The 18984-nt window shown below is 43.4% G+C and overlaps 1 protein-coding gene across 16 annotated transcripts in view; it reads left to right on the top strand.

Annotated features, from left to right (window-relative positions):
• The window catches only part of TIAM1 (TIAM Rac1 associated GEF 1), a 354254-nt gene extending 335633 nt beyond the window's left edge, over positions 1–18621 (top strand). For all 16 annotated transcript variants that reach the window (XM_072968300.1, XM_072968313.1, XM_072968310.1 and 13 more), the window contains 6 exons: positions 2439–2547; positions 6612–6670; positions 7174–7276; positions 10130–10217; positions 12318–12490; positions 16172–18621. In XM_072968300.1, coding sequence (XP_072824401.1) covers positions 2439–2547; positions 6612–6670; positions 7174–7276; positions 10130–10217; positions 12318–12490; positions 16172–16641 — 1002 coding nt within the window. In that variant the 3' untranslated portion in view covers positions 16642–18621. The remainder of the gene's footprint in view (positions 1–2438; positions 2548–6611; positions 6671–7173; positions 7277–10129; positions 10218–12317; positions 12491–16171) is intronic.
• The last annotated feature ends 363 nt before the right edge of the window (positions 18622–18984 follow it).

Here is an 18984-nt window from a genome sequence, read left to right as displayed (position 1 = left end):
AGAATCTTAGTGTTCGTGACAACAAATATTTATTTCCCTCCCAGTGTGTGGGCCAGCTGAGCTTTGGCTTGTCTTGGTGAGCTTCAGAGCTTAGGGCCCAGAGGGTTATATGTCTCTTCCTTCTAGGATCCAGGCTGAAGCAGCAGTGGCTGTCGTGGGCATGTCCTTCCCATGGTTGGAAGGCAGACGCTCAGGAGGGCTGGTGGAGACTTACCATGCCAAGTTCAAGGCCCAACCTGTATAGCCAAGCCCAGAGTCTTCAGAGCTTGGCGTAGTCTAGTGGAAGGCACTAGAAAATTACATGGCAGAAGGTGCAGATATATAATTCATTAGAGGGAAGGAGTCGAATTTGGCCAGTGATCTACCCCAGTGACCTTTAATCACTTTTAAAGACATTCCCCCTAAGGCTGTGGCCCGGAATGATGCCCAGGAATTTGACTTATGTGTATAAGCAGTCCCTTCTGTGGGTGTTTGGAGCATGAGTAGTGGAGACTGTCCTGGGGGTTTGGTTGACTAGTTACCTAATGTGTACAAAGTAATATAGTTGCTTGATGTTTTTAACCACTGACTGTGCCACTAATAATATGGCTCAATAATAATTAGAGTAATTACTATTAGTATCATGATCCCAGTTATTATAGTGGCAATAATACCGCTGTGTTCTGTACTGCTGGAGCCCTGGCTCCACACTGTAACCTGGCTTGGTGGCTTGAGAAAAGGGCAATGCCAAACCACACTGTGTTCCGGGGAGGGCTGCTCAGTTGCTGCTGTATCTAGATACCCAGCCAGATCAAAAGCAGCAAAATAAAATGGAGCCATTTGTTCTTGTGAAGCCCAACGTCAAGTTTTCAACTATTCAAAATGCTGCCTTCCTATTTACAACAGCCAAGACTGGAAGCAATCTAAATGTCCATCGACAGATGATTGGATACAGAAGTTGTGGTATATGTATACAATGAAATACTACTCAGCCATAAAAAAGAGTGAAATAATGCCATTTGCAGCAACACGGAGGGACCTAGAGATTGTCATACTAAGTGAAGTAAGTCAGACAGAGAAAGACAAATATCACATATCGCTTATATGTGGAATTGAAAAAAATGAGACAAATTAACTTATTTACGAAAGCAGAAACAGACTCACAGACATAGAAAGTAAACTTAAGGTTACCAAAGGGGTAAAAGGTTGAGGAGTGATAAATTAATTGTTTGGGATTAGCAGATACAAACTACTGCATATAAAATAGATAAATAACAAGGTCCTACAGTATAGCACAGGGAACTATATTCAATATCTTGTAGTGACCTATAATGAAAGAGTATGTGTATATGGGTGATGGAATCTCTGTGCTGTACACCAGAAACTAACACAACATTATAAATCAAAAACTGCAATATAAATAAACAAACAAACAAATAAATAAATAATAAATGTTTTATAAAGGCCAACAAACATCCCAAAATGATGCCTTAAGGGAGAGGGAATCAGGCTTGGTTTCTGTGGCCGCAGAGTAGAAGCAAGAGGCTGATGGGCAAGGGCTTCAGGGAAGCGTATTCAGGGAAGACCCTCCTGCCATTCGGTGGTTTACCAATAGGAAGGACCATGGGCCCTGATTGCTGTGGAGCCTTGTGCTCTGACTTGTTTGCACAAGGAGCACATTGAGGGACCAGAGGATCTTCCCAGCTTGATTATGCTGCTGAGCAGGTGGGAGGGTGGCATTTTGGTAGCCTTGAAAGTGGATCAAGGACTCCAGTGAGAAAGGCAAACATGGCTATTGTGAGGCGGGAACCGGCAGAATCTCAGAATCATCGCATCACGACGGCTCCACAGGGATCAAAGGAACTTGTCCGTCTAAGATGGGTTCTAGCATTTGACTTGAGGGGGCAGGACTGGACCTCAGGGTTTCTAAGGATCCCAGAGCTCACCCTGCGCATGCTTGGAGGGCAGTCTTCAAACTCCTCTGTCGGCTTCTTTTTCCTCCTCTAAAGTGAGATGAAATCTTCTTTAAAATGAGTTGGAAGAATAAGAAATAACTGATTCCACTGCTTCCCAGAAGACTCTGGCTCCAAAGGGATTTAAACTCACAGGTGGAAATGGCTACAGTTCCCTGGGGTAGATCTCTGCTGTTGATGGCCGTTTGTCTCCCCTGAGAAACTGTCTCTATTTGAACACAAAACTCCAATTGGGTAGATCAGTTTTCACAGATTTACTGCGTGCAAATTTCGGAACCCTGATTGTTACCTTTTTGCCAGCTTATTCTTGAAATTCTGGTAGAAGAACACAAGATAAAGGAAGAAAAGATGACCAGGTGTGTTTAGAGACAATATTTTCATGAAGTAGGATTGACATCAGCCTGTCGAATTTTCAAATGTCACGAAAATCTGAGTGCTTCTAACAACCACCCAGTAAGCTTTAATTACCCTGTCCCTGGTTTTCAGGTTGCAGATCTGAGCATGGGGGACCTACTTTTGCACACCACCGTGATCTGGCCAAACCCACCAGCCTCGCTGGGAAAGTGGAAAAAGGAACCAGAATTGGCAGCTTTTGGTATGTATCAGGGTTTAGAGGGGAAGAAGGAGGCTGGCTTATTTTTCAAAATAAGTTAACATTTATTTTCCAAGACACAATTTATTAAAGTAGAGTTAATCACACTTATCTGCATTGTCTTCCTGCTGTAGCCACCAACATGTCACAGGTACTAAATTAAACCTTCCGGCTAAGTGTGACCTGTGTGGCCACCCAGCTACATTGCAGGGAGAGATTGGGTGCTCAAGTCAACCCCAGGTATAGACATACAGGCAGGAAAAGATTTTTTTTTTTTTTTACGTTGCTGTTGCTGCTGCTGCTGCTCTGAATATCTTTTCAAAGCAATGAGTTAATAAAAAGCCAAGGAAAAATCAAGTGAAAAATCAAGACAAAGCGGTTTCTGAGACCCACAATCTAGTGTTTTTTATTCTCTCCCCGACTCTGCATTGTTGTATGTTGTGATGCCAGGATTCAGGACATGGTTCTCAGCTCACCTGTTGTGGCAACACTGGGTGCCTTGATCAGTTACGAGGTACTTCTCAATCACATCGTGGCTGATACTAGCAAAAGTAGAGATGTTCATGAATGATTCATTTTTCAGTAAAACAGTTCTGATGGCTGCAGTTGGTACAATTAGAAATCTCACGTGGTTGTACTGGAAAATGCTTTTTGAGAGAGAAAAACTATGGGTTAGTGCACTGGGCACTGGGCATAATTCAGGCAGTACAGCTCACTGTTATGTGTAAAGCTTGTACAGCACGCAGTGTTATAAATGATCAACCACCATCCATGGTCGACGGCCATGCTTTTGTTTTACCGTGTCTTTTCCTGGCCTCCCTGTCTAAGATGCATGGGTAGGAACACAGCATAAAGGAAGTCTAGGGTTTCTAATCTCCTTCCTTACCTTATTTTTCAAGGTGAGGGGGTGGGGGAAGGGGGATTGTGGCTTACTGCTGCTTTAACTGAACCCTTTTTTTCTTTTACGATGTGAACAAAGCATTCCCAAATGGAACATCCTAGTGATGTTAAAATCAGAGCACTTAATACAAAGATTTATTGGACTTCCTAATTAGATCACTCAGCCTTATTGAAAACCTTCGTGATATTCCTAAAAATTTCAAAGAGCCACTGTAGCTGTTGGTGCCGTTTCATTAAAAATAACAAAAAAGCATATGAGTGTGAAAGAAAAACATGACTAAATATGACATACAGAGGAGTACTGGGGGGTTTTTCCATGTCGGTGTTTTCTGATAGGAGTAGGTGGTTTGGAGAGGGGGAGGGATATAATTTCAGGTTGGTTGGTTTGTTTTTTCCATCATTACCAGTTGTGTTACCTATTGCAGTTTCTTCTTGGAGAGGTCTGGGAGCTTGCTGAGGCTTCTTGGCAGGTCATTGGTGAGGTGTAGGATTCTGAAGGAAATGACCCAAATCATCTGCCTCCCGTTTCTGCGCCGCCAGGCTAGAGATGAACAGTTCCAGTGGTCACCGTTGGCATTTTTCATGTCTATGTCCTGAATTGTACAGATGTCCAGTTGTTAGAAAGAAACAGATTTAGAATAAGAAAATCACTGGAGTGGGGGAAAGTAGGGGGTTGGCAAACTTACTCTGTAAAAGGCCATGTAGTCAGTATTTTAGGCTTCCCGGACCAAGAGGCCATATGTAGCCAGGTGCAGCCTGTGTAAACAAATGAGCAGTGGTACTGGCGGGCTGGATGGAACAGGTGTCGGGCCCGAGTTTGCCAGACTGTGGGAGAAAGGGTTCACGAACATGTCAGTTCTGAGGTTTGGGGCTTCAGGTGCCGCTTGGTGCACAGGCTCAGCGGGGGGCAGTGTGTGTGCTCCCTGCCCCGCGGGCTGTTTACCAGAGGGAGGCGCAGGGTGGGTGTCCGGTTGTGGATGGAAGCTGCCTCCTCCGGTCCCACTGCCAGCAAACTCCGCAGGGACCACGGTTACCAAGGGAAGACTGCCCAAGACTCGCAGGAGGAAGGAAGCAAGCGCCTTATCCTCTCCTGAGTCACAGCAGAGAAGGCGGAAGGATTACAACCCGGATTATGAGTGAAGGCAGACTGTTGTCATCATAATGAGCTTATTTATGGATTCCCCGTCCTTAAAAGGTGGCAGTTTGGGTGAGATTTTTAAGCAGCAAGGCAGAACTCACAGGGACTTAGAATTGCATTTTGAAACAAAAAGAGTTGCTGCGAAGGAAGTTAATTACATCAAACTGGCAGCTTTGGGGCTAAGACATGGTTGTCTTTTGTTTCCCGTTTAAACGTCTGATCTCAGGAAATAGTGCAGCTTTCTTCTGAAACTGAGTTGACCGGCTGCCAACCCAGCACCTTGCTGTTTTCATCCCCAGGACGACTCCTATGTACTCGGTGTTGACGATCATCACCTTTAAAAGAATAAAAGACATAGTTTGTTTAGGCCTTCAGGCTGGCGAGGGCAGCCAGGCGTTTTGGAGGTCAAGACCATGTCTGAAGGGACTGACAGCACTTGGAGTCAGTTGAGTGAGAGGAGCCCCTGGAATCAGGGAGGAATTAAGGCAAAAGTGTTCAGAGCCCAGACTGAGGGTCACTTTGGCCCCCACACTGTGACCCAAGATGGTTGAGGTAAACCAGTGCAGACCGGTAGCCTTCTTAGGGTCACGGCTACACTCTTGCTGAGCTGTGGTCCCAATGGGATGGTGGGTCTTCTGAGACTCAGATTACTGGGCACCCTCACCCTTTCCCAGCGTGGGGCTCTCTCATTTTTAAAGGGACCTGCTGTCCTGGCCACTGTGATTTCTGAAGGCTTCATGGCAAGGACAGAGGGCCTGCTCAGGCGGTGATGTCCCGCCTCCACGCAGAGCTGGTGTGGACTCTGAGGGTCAGTGAGAACCTCACAGGCTGTCCTCTGGGATTCTTAAGGGGTCAGGTGCTTTAAGGTGTGAAGGGCTGGGGACAGTCCAGACCCAATGACTGGGGGTCAGTTTCTTTGTATCCTAAGGCTTCTTTTCTTGCAGTGGAGATTAGAGCGATCTTACCCAAAAGGAGACTGACCCATCGTAAGTAGGATAAAAAGTGAACCAGGCACGTTGGATTGGTCTCCAGAGGGCCTGGGAGCCTGTTCCTGACAATTCTCTGAAGCTTTGTTCCCTCTGTAATTCTGTGCCTCGTATACCAGGTGTGCCCCCTCCAGCTGCCGTGTGACTGATGGCGTCCCTGTTATGCCTTGGGGTCACAGTGTGAAGGGAGATGGAGACGCCCATACAAGGAGCCAAGGATGGGCTGGGGTCCCCCTTCTTACTGTCCTGGGCACCAATTCTTCTTTCTCCTCCAGGAGTCAGAATCACTGAGTGTTAAACATGCTTGGCATTGTTCAAGGAATTCAGTGAACGATTATGCATAACTCCATTGTATCTCCCCCGGCCCTAAAGAATATAAGAATAAAACTACATACTTCAATTATAAAAAAGATTTTATCAATAGACGCAGGGAAAAAAAAAGAACAAAACTGTATACTCCCTGCTTCTAAATAGCTTAATTGTGATTCATCCTGTTTGAAACATTCTACTTCTTCCAAACACAATTAAGTAGAATAACATTCTACTTCCTAAACTAATTTTCATTTCAGTCAAAATGATGAATTCTATTCCCTGAGTTAATGAACTTTCTCTGTGGGTGTGATCTTAGCTTAATTTGCATAAATGTAGATTAAGCATTATTATTGCTATTATTGACATTTGTACTGTTCCTTCAGCTGCTGAACTAGTCTATGTTTGTTAAATGTGTATAAGCTGAAGTTTTAAGCTTGAAGTGATACCATAGTTAAAAATATTATATTTTACCCAAAAGTTTCCAGCAGGGCAGGAAGCATTATTTCCATTGATTTAGGCTTTGGGTGTTTATCTGGAACCTGGAAAATTTTGTCTCAGTAGATTTTTGCATCTCTCAGATGTGACGAGTGAGTGGAGGACGTGGTGGAGCTGATTACCTGGGACTCTCTGTCCTCTTCATAACTGTAGTGTTTGTCACCACAAGTTATTGAAGTGAAGGGGAAAACCCAACACATTATGTGCCATAACAACCTTTATTTTATTTTTTCCAGTCTTCAAAACTGCTGTGGTCCTTGTATATAAAGATGGTTCCAAACAGAAGAAGAAACTGGTAAGACTTATTTCACTCCATAGTTTCAAAACATCTCCCATTCTATCTGCTTCTCAGTTATATCTGCCTAATTATAATTCTGCACCTCTGTCAAGCATGAGTCTTTTATGATTTTTTTTAAAAGTGTTGCCAAGGGCAACCCATCCTGCCTTCCTGCAGCAGGCTCACATTTACAGCGTGAAAGTGAATAGCTGTTGCGCCTACCACGGCCAGAGCTGTCTTAACACTATTTTTTTTCCTTTCCCTGTTCTTCCTGTTCTGTTCTTGTTTTGGGATCCCTTTTCTCCTCTTTCCTTTGTCTCTCTTTTGCCTGAATTTGGTTAGCAGGCTTATTGTACACCCTTAGCATTTTTACCACTTGGCCTCTTGCTTTCTGCTGGGGCAACAACAGTGCAGGCATGGGAGCCGCACTGGGTTCCAGCATCACTGGTTTAGAAGGTGTGGGGGTTCAGTCTAGGCTGAGCAGATGGTTCTCATGCACCTGGTTCCTTCTCTTCCTGCAGGTAGGATCTCACAGGCTTTCAATTTACGAGGACTGGGACCCCTTTCGATTTCGACACATGATTCCTACCGAAGCTTTGCAGGTTCGAGCTGTGGCAAGTGCAGGTAAACTCTGAAACGTGCTGGGTACATATTTCTGTGGGGGTATGAATTGTGTTTCTGAATCCACGCTCTTGGTCTAGCCACCTTACCTTTTTCCTTCTTTGCTTAACTCTCCTTTCCCTCAGCCTCTCCATTGCCTCTTATCTACCCAAACATTTATTAAATACTTGAGCTAACTACTGTATATAACATAAACAAGAAGATCCTGCTGCATAGCACAGAACTATATTCAATACCTTGTAATAGACTATAATGGAAAAGAATTTGGAAAGGAATATATATTATATATATACACACACATGTATGTAGCTGAATCACTTGCTGTACACCAGAAATTAACACAACATTATAAATTGATTGGAAAAAATACAGGAAGGTTGGGTGGAAATATAACTACTTCCCACCTAAGTAAATAAATAAATAAATACATAAATAAATAATTGAATGAATGAACTAAGTGAATGAAGGTAAATTGCCTTTAATATTGTACCCAGGAACTCTAGTCATTCTGTTCTATATATTAGTAATATTACAGTGACTCACATCTAAGTAGCAATGAGTCTTGTACTTCTGGAAAGAATCTTTGAGCCCATGAACAGACAAAGCATATGTAAATAACTCACTTGCCTTTTAACTAGGAGAGCCAAAAGAACATTGAATACATTCTTTTTTTTTTTTCTGAAGCATTGTAAATCCGTATCTTTGTATAAGGGTGAAGGCTTTTGAAATGTCAGTTCTTTTTCTCCAACCCAAATAGCAGTGAAACAAGTGGTTGAGTAGTAATGGATGTACTTGATAATATTAATTAGATGAGGCTTTAGCACTTGAGGCGAGAAGTGATCATCAGCACGGTATTGACTAAGAAGAGCAACATTTCTATGACTCGGAGGCACCATCCAGGGGTTCTCCTGGACACACCGTGGGAGGAGCAGCTTTGTGGTCAAGTGGAAACTCTCAGGACACACTATTATTCTGTGTCCCACGTGGACAGCAGGTGCGGCTTTCTGGTAGTAAAGGGAGGCTGTGGGAGTGGACCTCTGCCGGCGCACAGTGGATCTGAATTTCTGTTTCGTGCTTCTGGTATCTCACATGAGCGTTAAGTACTTTGTGTCTGATGGATGTGACACATCTTTTACCTGTTTTCATTTGTCATCTCCCTGAGCCATAAAACTGGCTCTAATCCTCATAAAACCAGCTCTTCCCTAATCCAGTACCATGAAGTGACATGAAGATTGGCAGTGTTTGATAAACCTTCAGCTACTCACCCGAGTTAAACGAGATGCCGCTTCCTTCACGGTTGTTATGTGTTGTAGAAGGGAAACTCCAGTGCACAAACTATGTCTAGCAAATGTACTGGAGATGATTATTTGCCTTAAGAAGGTTTGTGTCTAATCTTCTGGCACAGAGATTTACCCTCATGCCTTTTTACTTACGATTTGATTTGTAGAATTGATTCGCACATACATTTTCAGGAACCTATAAATCATAGATCTACAAATAGCTGTCATAGTATTTTGAGGTTTGGGCACTTAAATCCTAGTGTTGTCTTACTTTGCAGTCTTAGGTTGTGAATGGTCTCGTTCATAGGTTTCCTTGTGCCTGGTTGATAAATGGGAAAGCTTATGCTAATGGCAGACTGCAAAGGCTTCTCAGCCAGGACTTTTGTCTTTACGGAGAACAAAAATACATGAAGAATATAACTTTGGAAAACAAAGCCATCTTTGTGAATATGACATTCCATGCTCACCCTCGGTTTTTCACTCAAATCCACTTTAACATTGTCAGGATAGAAGTTTATTTCAATGGAGAGACTAGCCAACATGTCCCTTGTTATGAAATAGTCCAGTGGATGTGAGACTCAGAAGGTGAACATTTCTAGATTTTTCTCTTAGTTTGGGAAAACTTGTGAAACTTTCTGCATAGGGGTCCTGGTTGGGGCTGAAGAATGTGGGCACAGTGCAGGTTTGTGGCCCAGGTTTTGAACCACTAGGTAAGGATGAGACCTCACAATGTGCAGTCTAGATGTTTGCAGGAAATTGGTTCTTTCATAAACAGTAATAATGAATAACATGACTTAAAATAATATGATGTTCAGGCAGCAAAAGACTTAGACTACGTCTAAATAAAATGGTTTCTCACCTTCTTGGGGTACCATTTTTTTTATTGAAGTGTAGTCACTTTACAATGTTGTGTCAATTTCTGGTGTACAGCAGAATGTTTCAGTCGTCCATGTCCATACATATATTTGTTTTCAGATTCCTCTTAATTATAGGTTATTACAAGATATTGAAAATAGTTCCCTGTTCAGCGTACCATTTTTGCTTTACTCAGGTTGGGCTGGGAAGGCTGAGAAGGAGGAGCCCCGTTTGTTTCCAGGACTTGCTGGTCCCGGGCACTCGGCCTGGTCGCTCAGGGGGAGGGCTGTCCCGCAGGTGACAAGGGCCTGCCTCTTTATATCACTGACCTGGTGCAATCGGCATTGGAATCTCGGGCTCTGTCTGTCTAGTCCAGTTATAGCCAAAACAGCTAATCACTTAATTGAAATGATTCAACCAAATGGGCTGTGCAGCTAAAAATGGTCAATTCTGCAATCCATATGATTGACTGATTGTCCTTTTAGACCTTCGAGAAGGAGATTTTAACAACTGGAAATTTTCCAAGCGTTCTTTTTCTTTGCACCCATTAAACTAAAAAGCACTTTATCTCTTGAGATTACCCAGATAGGAGTGAAGTTCCTTCGGTCTTATGCAGCCCTGCATGATTTAATCTTACACTTACATGGAAAATGCTTTTGCAAAAATGCAAATAAATCTCTTTGAAACATATTCTGATTCATGCTTGTTTTAATTCCTCTAGATGCAGAAGCAAATGCCGTGTGTGAAATTGTCCACGTAAAGTCAGAGTCTGAAGGGAGGCCAGAGAGGGTCTTCCACCTGTGCTGCAGGTGAGTCTGGAGCCGTGAAGTGTGGACCGTGCCGCCCCGAGGGAAGGGATGTGACTGTGCTCAGCGTCCCGCAACCCCCTCTGGGTTTCTACAGACTGGCTTGTGCATCCTTAGATGCTACATCCTTTTCTTGTACACTTGAGAAATTATTTCACCCTTATTAAGTAAGAGTTATTGGATAAATTAAACTGATTTCATCAGAATGTAGGCAGTCACCTGGTTAATTTATTATCTTTCTAAGAGGAAATCGGAGTTTTCATATATATTCAACATACAAATGAGAGATTTTTTTCCCAGATGTACTTTGGTGGGTTAGAAGGACCTGGTTGTCTTACAATATTTTGCTTTGGTGTTGGATCCATTGTTTATACTGTACATCCCTGAGGTGCAGCAGGTGGAGAGTCAGCTGGGAGGAGGCTGACGGTGTGCGCCACTGCCCCTGGGCTCCCTCGTCACATACAGAAACTTCAGCCCAGAGAGGCTGGCTCACGTTCCTTGGGTTCGCCCACAGATCTTGAGCAGAAACGGAGATTATAATGTGGGCTTCTACTTATTTCTTTGTGTTCACGCCCTCCCCTCCCTTCCCTCTCCCCTCCCCCTTCTCTTCCTCCTCCTCTTTGGGCTCTGTCTTTGACGATTTGAGGTCTTTTCTCAAATGCAGCCAATTCTCTTTCTCTCTTTTGTGTTTTTGCCTAAAAATACCAAGCTGGGCAGTCTCAACAGCCAGCGATCTGATACACTTGCCTTTAGAGATTATCTGTATGCAATTATGCATTAATTTCGTCATAAGTGCTCAGTAATGTATTCAATACTTACCCAATACCCCACACTATGGGTAGTATCCTACCAGTTGCCCACAAAAAACCCCAAAAACAGCAACAAACAACTCAACAGAATCAGTATTTTATGGTTGTTAGCAATACTCTGTGATGTTTTTGCTGGTGTAGTAAGAAGGCACGTTCACCATGAACTGTGCTAAGCACCTTACATGCAGTATTTCCCTTAGTCAGACTGAGGTACAATTATTCCCTTTTACAAATGGTGCATCAAGGCTCATAGAGGGTGCTTTGCTTTTAAAACCTTATAGCCAATGAACATTGAGCTCAAACTTAGCAGGTTTGACACTCAGTAGGTTTGACTTCAAAGCCCACGTTTTGTGTTTCTGCATCTCCTCTTTGTGTTGGGTGACAGAGATCAATCAAGGCAGATCCCAAGAAGCTATCAGAACCAGAATTGGAATTTTTTTTCAGATAATCTACATGTGATTTGAGCACCGTCTGTACCATCTATTTAGGCTAATCCACTTGTGGTTTTGTTGGTAAATCCGCAGGGTCCAATGAGCTTGTCCTTTGAGATGCCATATTCATTGTTAATAAGGGAAACCAGTACCTGGGTAAAGATACTGAGAACATAACAAGAAAAATAACCCTGACCTAAGAAGCACTTCTTTTTTCCCTTTTTCTCCCTCCCTCCCTCACTTCCTTCCTTTTCTTTCTTCCTTCCTTCCTTTTCTTCCTTCCTTCCTTCCTTCCTTCCTTCCTTCCTTCCTTCCTTCCTTCCTTCCTTTCTTCCTTTCTTCTTCTTTCTGAATTAGGACTTGGGAAGCTTTTCCAGTTCTTAACAGTGTAGCTTTAATATTTACATGTTGAGATGTGTCCTGAGAGGCGTTGATATTTAACAGAAGGCCAGATCTAGAGGAGGCTAAACACGTTGGACATCAGTTTTTAGGTGCGCCACAGAGCCTCGACAATCTTGTGGTTCCTTTGTCTGTAAAACATTTTAGAATGAAAAGCTCTGCCTTAAGGACCAAGAGCAGAATCTGGCAACTCTGCGGTGCAGAATCCGTATCTCCATCAATTTGTTCATTAATGGGCTGCTCTGTCCCAGACTGGTTGCAGGAGATGAACCACAAAGCATAAAGGGAAAGGAATATGCGTTCTTTATCCCCAGCGATGAAAACACTGCTCAGCAGTGAAGTTGGAGTGGTGGCCTCAGTCTTTAACCTTTGGTCTCCTGGGATATTTGTTTGGCCGCACCTGATACCAGAAGTTCGCTGTGTGTTAAGAACTGTTTCTCTAACACGTGTCCATCTTTTCATAGCTCCCCAGAGAGCCGAAAGGATTTCCTGAAGGCTGTGCACTCCATCCTGCGTGACAAGCACAGAAGACAGCTCCTCAAGACTGAGAGCCTTCCCTCGTCCCAGCAATATGTCCCTTTTGGAGGAAAACGATTGTGTGCGCTGAAAGGGGCCAGGCCAGCCATGAGCAGGGCAGGTACTGTGGGGATTCAGACGTTCCAGATCCCCGTCACCCCTGCTCCACTGTAGGACTTGAGTGAGCTGACGTCCCTGTGGGGCGACAGTTAGATGTAGCCTCGTGGGGCGAGAGTTAGATGAAGCCTCGTGGGGGGCTGACGTTGGAGTAGGTTCTTCCCTGGTGTGAGGGTCCCTTGCCTCCCTCCCGTTGTCTACTCCTCTTTCCCTCCCTCAAGCTTTCCCTTCGCTGTTCACCTCCTTGTGGCTGGTGAGCTCCCTTCTCATTCGCCAAGCCGGGAAGTGAATGCCTTCTCTTTCTGGAGGGGCTGTCTTAGCCTGCTTGCCAGATGAGAGTCGCTGCTTTGCATGATAGCCAGCTTTGTCCAGCAGAAAGCGGTGTGTGATGTCTCAGCATCCTGAGAACATGGTGGCTTTGTGCTCCAGAAACACAGCAATGCCTGTTCTCAGTAAGGAGGCCATGTTTGGTAGACCAGATGACACATCTGATTTTACCCATATCATGTGCCTGCAACTTTGTTTTTACTTTCAGTGTTAATTTGGGGAGGCCTTGAGCTGCTATTAGAAAAGAAGAATCTAGAATTTAAATGGTCCCACAGTAAACGTTCTTTTAGGACTCATTCCATCACCTTGGAGCAGTTAAAGATCAGTACTACCAACTGAGATGGCATTAAAATCTATCTAGGAAGGAAGATATTTTTATTATAACACTTAGGTATTAATGACATCAAGATGTTAACGTTTTTATTACTCCTTTCTTAAAAGGCAGTCTAGAATTTTGCAGGGAAGATTCCCATAAAAAAAGCTTCCTTTGCATTTGCCACAAAGGCTTCTGACCTCTGTTCTAATTAATTTTCCACCTGTTCTCAGTTTTGTCGAGGAAGCATGTGGGGAACTGTGAATGGTTGAAGGTTTTCATAGATGCAACCTACCTAGCTTGACAGGGTATATTACACTCTTTAAGTATCTTAAGTTTAACTAATGTTAAGTAACTAATTAAGTTTAATTAGTATTACCTAATAATCTGTTCTCCAATCAGTTGATAACTGTTTATTGAAAACGTTGTAAGGTGAACACCTAGCACTTTTCTGGGTTCCCCAATGTATCTAAGTGTCTCGCACGCCTCCCTGTCCACAGTTTCTCGTGGGGTTCTCATGTAAAAAGCTTTGCTGATCCCTATAGAGCTCACAGCAGAGAATTTCACCTTGGGATTGTCTCACCCGTTCCTTTCACTTACCAGGGATATTTAATTAGGATTGAGGATAGGTATCCCAACCTCAGGAAACCCCAGCTGTCATTGGGCAGGTTTTAGTTGCTAATCAATGAACCTAAAGTCAGAGCTGCATTCACGTTGAAACAAGCATTTTTAGTCTGTAGAACATTCAGAAGTTTTGCCACTGAGATCCCTTTAGAAAGAAAAGAAACAAAGTTGCTATAACCTATACCATCATCATGAACACCAAGAGAGAAAGCCTGTTGGCTTTGGCTGATTGGAAGATTTTTTTGCCTGATGGTTCATTTTTGGCTGCAGAAAGTCTTTATCACTCTGCTGTTGAAGCTCCTTCCCACGATCAGGCTCTTCATGTTACATGGTTTAAAAATGGTGCTTGAGTGGGTCAGCCTGGCACTAGCTAATCAGTCTTAACAACGAACAATGGCAATACTCAGAGATTGTCCCCTGGAACCCCATAAAGCTGGCTGGGTTATTAAGTTTACTTTTAAAAAAGGATAGATTCTACGCTTCATTATTCATTATCATGAACACCCAGCTAGTTTATTTCTCCTTCTGCTCTATTTGAATTGGACAGCAGAGGCAAATATCCTGCTGCACTTGGTCTAAAAGTGCTGTATGTCTGCGGTAACTCAATTACATATTTTTTTTGTTACATTTTCTTATGAAAATTTTCCAAAACATAGAACAAGTTTTATTTGTGGACATTCATACCTACCATTAACATTTTTCTATATTTTCATTATGACATATCTACTCATCTACCATCCATCAAGTCGTCTTACTTTTGACCCATTTCAAGAATACAGATATTAGCATACTGTATCACTAAATACTTCAAATTGCAGATCACTGACAAATATTTCTAATAGTCCAATTCTGAACTGAGGTGGTTCTAATAGAGTGACTGGAGAGAGCCAGGCTCCACTAAGGTGATGGTGAGATAGAACTGAACAGGAAGTTTTGCTTCTTCCTAATGGAGGAGTGGTAGTAGGGTTTTGGAGGTTTTTTTCCTATTCTTTCTCCCCGCCCCCCCCATTTTTCCTGGAAATGATTTTCATTCCCCTTCTTGAACGAGAGTGGTGTCCATTTACTCCATGTCTTAAGATGACGGAACACTCAGGAGTGATGATGGAAGCCCAGGGATCTGAGACAGAGGATGGTCAAAATGGGAGCCAGTTTAGACCGTTGTCCAGCTCACTGACCTTGTATGTGCTGGATGTGAAGTCAAGGTTACATCTGGCAGGAATTAAAAATAGTCATCTTATTCTAGCAGCACTGAAGCAATTTAACAGGCAGGCTTTCGGGCTGAGGTTTCAGGCAAGCAGCTCCTCACTGGTGCCTAGACTCCTCCCTCCCACTGGAAAGCCCATGATGCATTTCCCTATCCAGCGAGAAGTGGCAGCATTTCCACGTGTGCTTAGCGAACGTGTGTGTGGTGGGATCGTTTGCTTGACTGGGTGGTGTCTTTTGTTTGTTTGTTTGTTTTTTAATAATTCTGGTTCCCTGGAGGGCAGTAAGGTGAAAGAATGAATTCAGAGATTTGTTTTTCTTAACTGTTAGTCACTTTATCTAGCACGTTGCCAATCAGCTGCCTGGGGGTCGTATTATTTATTTCTCCTTCCACTCAGGCATCGGTATTTTAATCGCTTTGTAAAAGAGAAACTGGTGATACACGGAACAGAGTCAGGAGGGACTAAGGCTCACGTTTGCTGAGTCTCCCAGCTCACGTGGGGCTTTGTCAGAAAGAGGACTTGGTATCTCTGAGACCCACTCTTTTCTGCTGATTCTCCAAAAACGATGCCGTGCCCTTAATGTAACTGCAGATCCTCAAGAAACGTTACATTCAGTTTTCCAGAAAGCCGTATAACTTGGACCAGTGTTTTTCCTTCCTTGATACTTCTTCTGGTGACTTCTACAAAGGACAGTGAAACTCTAAAATCGTCCCCCATCCTTACTAAATACCTATTCCAGCTAATTGACTCTAGACCAGCTCCTCGGGATCTTCGGAGCACTGTGCCTTGGGCCATGGTAGAACTGAGGGCGCTAGTTCATCCTGAGATCAGTGGTTGACCTGACAGCAGCAGGAATCTGCATTACCTGTCTCCCAGGTGCACAGGGCAGAGAAGTTGATTATTTCAGAGGGAGTTGAATCCCCCTTTCCCCATAACCTGCAACCCATCCATGTCCCCCCACCCTACCCCCACCCTCCGCCTACTTGCCCGTCCATTAGTGGCTGTAACATCCTCTAAGTCCAGACATCTGTGCGAGGTAAAGATTCCGAGACAGACTGGTAAAATCCAGACTTTGATGTTCCAAGTAACATCTAGGCTCTAAAATGCATATCCGTTTAGTCTTTATTTTCCTTTTCTTTTATTTGCTTTCTGGATTTTCATCTCACGTAAAGCCTGTGGGGGTTTTATTTTTTTATATTTTTGTGTGTGTGTGCAGTGTCCGCCCCAAGCAAGTCTCTTGGGAGGAGGAGGCGGCGACTGGCTCGAAACAGGTTTACCATTGATTCCGATGCCATCTCCGCCAGCAGCCCGGAGAGAGAGTCCCAGCAGCCGCCCGGTGGCGGGGACACTGACCGATGGGTAGAGGAACAGTTTGATCTTGCTCAGTATGAGGAGCAAGATGACGTCAAGGAGACAGACATCCTCAGTGACGATGATGAGTTCTGTGAGTCGGCGAAGGGCGCCGCCGCGGACGGAGACCTGCGGGAGCGGCTTCAGGCCGCCTCCATCAGCCAGCGGGAGCGAGGCCGCAGAGCCCCGGACAGTCACGCGTCCCGCCTGGCGCAGCTCAAGAAGCAAGCCACCCTGCCGGGCATCAATGGAGGCCTGGAGAGCACGAGCGAGGAGGTCATTTGGGTTAGGCGTGAAGACTTTGCCCCCTCCCGGAAACTGAACACTGAGATCTGACGCCGTCACAGCCCCCGTAGAGCCTGTGTAGATACGTGTCCCGCGCGGCCCTCGCTCCGCCCCGCCCCCGGGCCCTGGGATGGGGGAGAGCGCTCCCCCAGGTCGCGCTCTTGCACACACCGTTCTGGCAGCTGGCTTTGTTCCGAAGCCTCGGAGCCACCCAACTTCGTCATTGCTAACGTCAGAGAGAATTGTTCAAGAATCCCAAATAAGCTTGAGTCCTATCTCCTGTAGATTGCTAAGGGCTTTTATTTATTCTCAATTAATCAGGGCCTGAAGAATTAAAAAAGAAAGAAGAAAAATAAAAGCGATCCTATAGCACTGGAAAGCGAATTACCCCCAGGAGTTTAAGTATATACAACAGATTAGCTTAAGGGATAGCACACGAAAAAATAATAAAGACTATCTGAAATCAATCCAGGAGCCATCTCCTAGTTGGGGAAGCAAAACAAAACAAAGCAACTGTACAGCCTGCAGTGTTCTCTTTTCTCTCTTAAATGTCTGAGAATATCTGTGTATTTTAAGAATGTGTGAGGAGAGGGTGGAGATTTATGTTTCGATGAGCCTTTTTTTGTTTTTTGTTTTTTCCTCTTCTGTTTCAGTCTATGGCTGGTCTTACTCGATGTCAGTGTTCGGAAGTTCTAGTTTTGCATAGAATTATAAAGATGCCAAACTCTTTGAAAAGAGATCCAAATTTATCACTTAAAAAAAAACACTATTTTTTGTATTTTACCTGAGATGCAGGGGCACAAACAGAGGAGACTTTTACAGTGTTAGTGTAACTCTGAGTCTAAAAAATGAGGATTTTACCTTTCACAGAGAGAGTGAGGCATGGTGATTTTATATTTATATATGAAAGGCCAACAAAATACTTAGGAGAAACTTTTTTTTTCCCAAGAGGCAGTTTTTTGTTTGTTTTTTTTTTTTTAATGTTTGAATCTCTGAGTTGGGAGCTTGGTTGTATTAAACATGACACTGGAATGGGCAGTGTGTGTGTCTGTTGCACATGGCGGGGGAGGGGGACTCTGTCTCATGAGAGTGAGACATTGCCATGACGATCATTGGTCTTCCCATCAAAGTTACATCTTCATCCATAGGTTACATGTCCCTTCCCTGGCAGTCCATAACTGAACCTCTTAACAAAACAACCTCTTCAAAAACATTTCTTGTGTTTAACACTTTCTTCATGCCGACAAACAGGGTAAGCATGCTAAAGATCTAACGTTCTAAACAGATTTCCAAATAGGAAGAACAAAAACAACTTAAAGCACTTTCAAATTTTTTTTAAAGGTTTATAGCTTTTCTCTTTTTTTCCCATTTCACAATGTCCACTTCCTAAGAAAGGGTTAAATAATATGAAAACTTTCTTTTTTGGGGAAAATATCTATTTGGTGTTTGACACATCAGTAGGTACTTTAAAGACCTGAATTTTATAGTAGCTTTAGGAATTATATTTTATAAAAATCAGTTCTGACTTTATATTTCCAGACAATAGAGAGTTCAGAACGTCATGCTCTTGTGCCCCTGCTTGCTTTAGCTTTACCTGCTTTTCCTTCCTCTGTCCCTCCCCTTTCGGGTTTCCAGGGCTTTGAGCTTGATCTTTTGAGAGTTTTATTCTATTAAATTTTTGCTATATCTTCTGATTTTCTTAAAAAGCTTTAGAATGGTTTCTATACCCTTTGTATCACTGCATTGTTCCATATCATCTCCAGTTCGATTGTGTCTGGATGGAAAACCGAAGCAGCGGCTTCTAATAGTCACATTTACGAGTCCCAGTGCAACGGGTTCGTCTGAAAAGGCTGGAAAGTCTGGTGCTTGGAGAGGGTGCCATTGTCTCTTGTATATAAGGTCATGACGTGTCTATGTCAAAAGTTCTTATATATTTCTTTTATAAGCTGAAAGAAGGTCTATTTTTATGTTTTTAGGTCTATGAATGGAACGTTGTAAATGCCTGTCAAACAATAAAAACATTGAAAAGTGTCTGGACAGTCCTGTACCTTTTTAGTGGGAGGATGGGTAGGAACTGTTGGCGGGAACGAGTATATGGGAGAAAATTCCTGGGAATGCCTTTTTTTTCCCCATAAATAATTATCATGATCATCAGAAGAAAATTGACTTGGTAGAGGCTGAAGTTTGGTTTGGTTTGGTTTGGTTTTCCCTTAATGGAGGCACTCAGGGTTGAACCTAGGACCTCATGCATGCCAAACAAGCATGCTGTCTACCACTGAGCTATACCCCTATCTCCTGAAGTTTTTTTTTAATTGAGGTGTAATTGACATATGTTAGTTTCAAGTACAAAACATAATGTATATATTGCAAAATGATCACCACCATAAGTCTAGT

The sequence above is a fragment of the Vicugna pacos genome, chromosome 1 (assembly GCF_048564905.1).
Source record: "Vicugna pacos chromosome 1, VicPac4, whole genome shotgun sequence".
NCBI lineage: Eukaryota > Metazoa > Chordata > Mammalia > Artiodactyla > Camelidae > Vicugna > Vicugna pacos.
The sequence above is the reverse complement of the archived record's forward strand: the minus strand, read 5'-3'. Positions and strand labels throughout refer to the sequence as shown.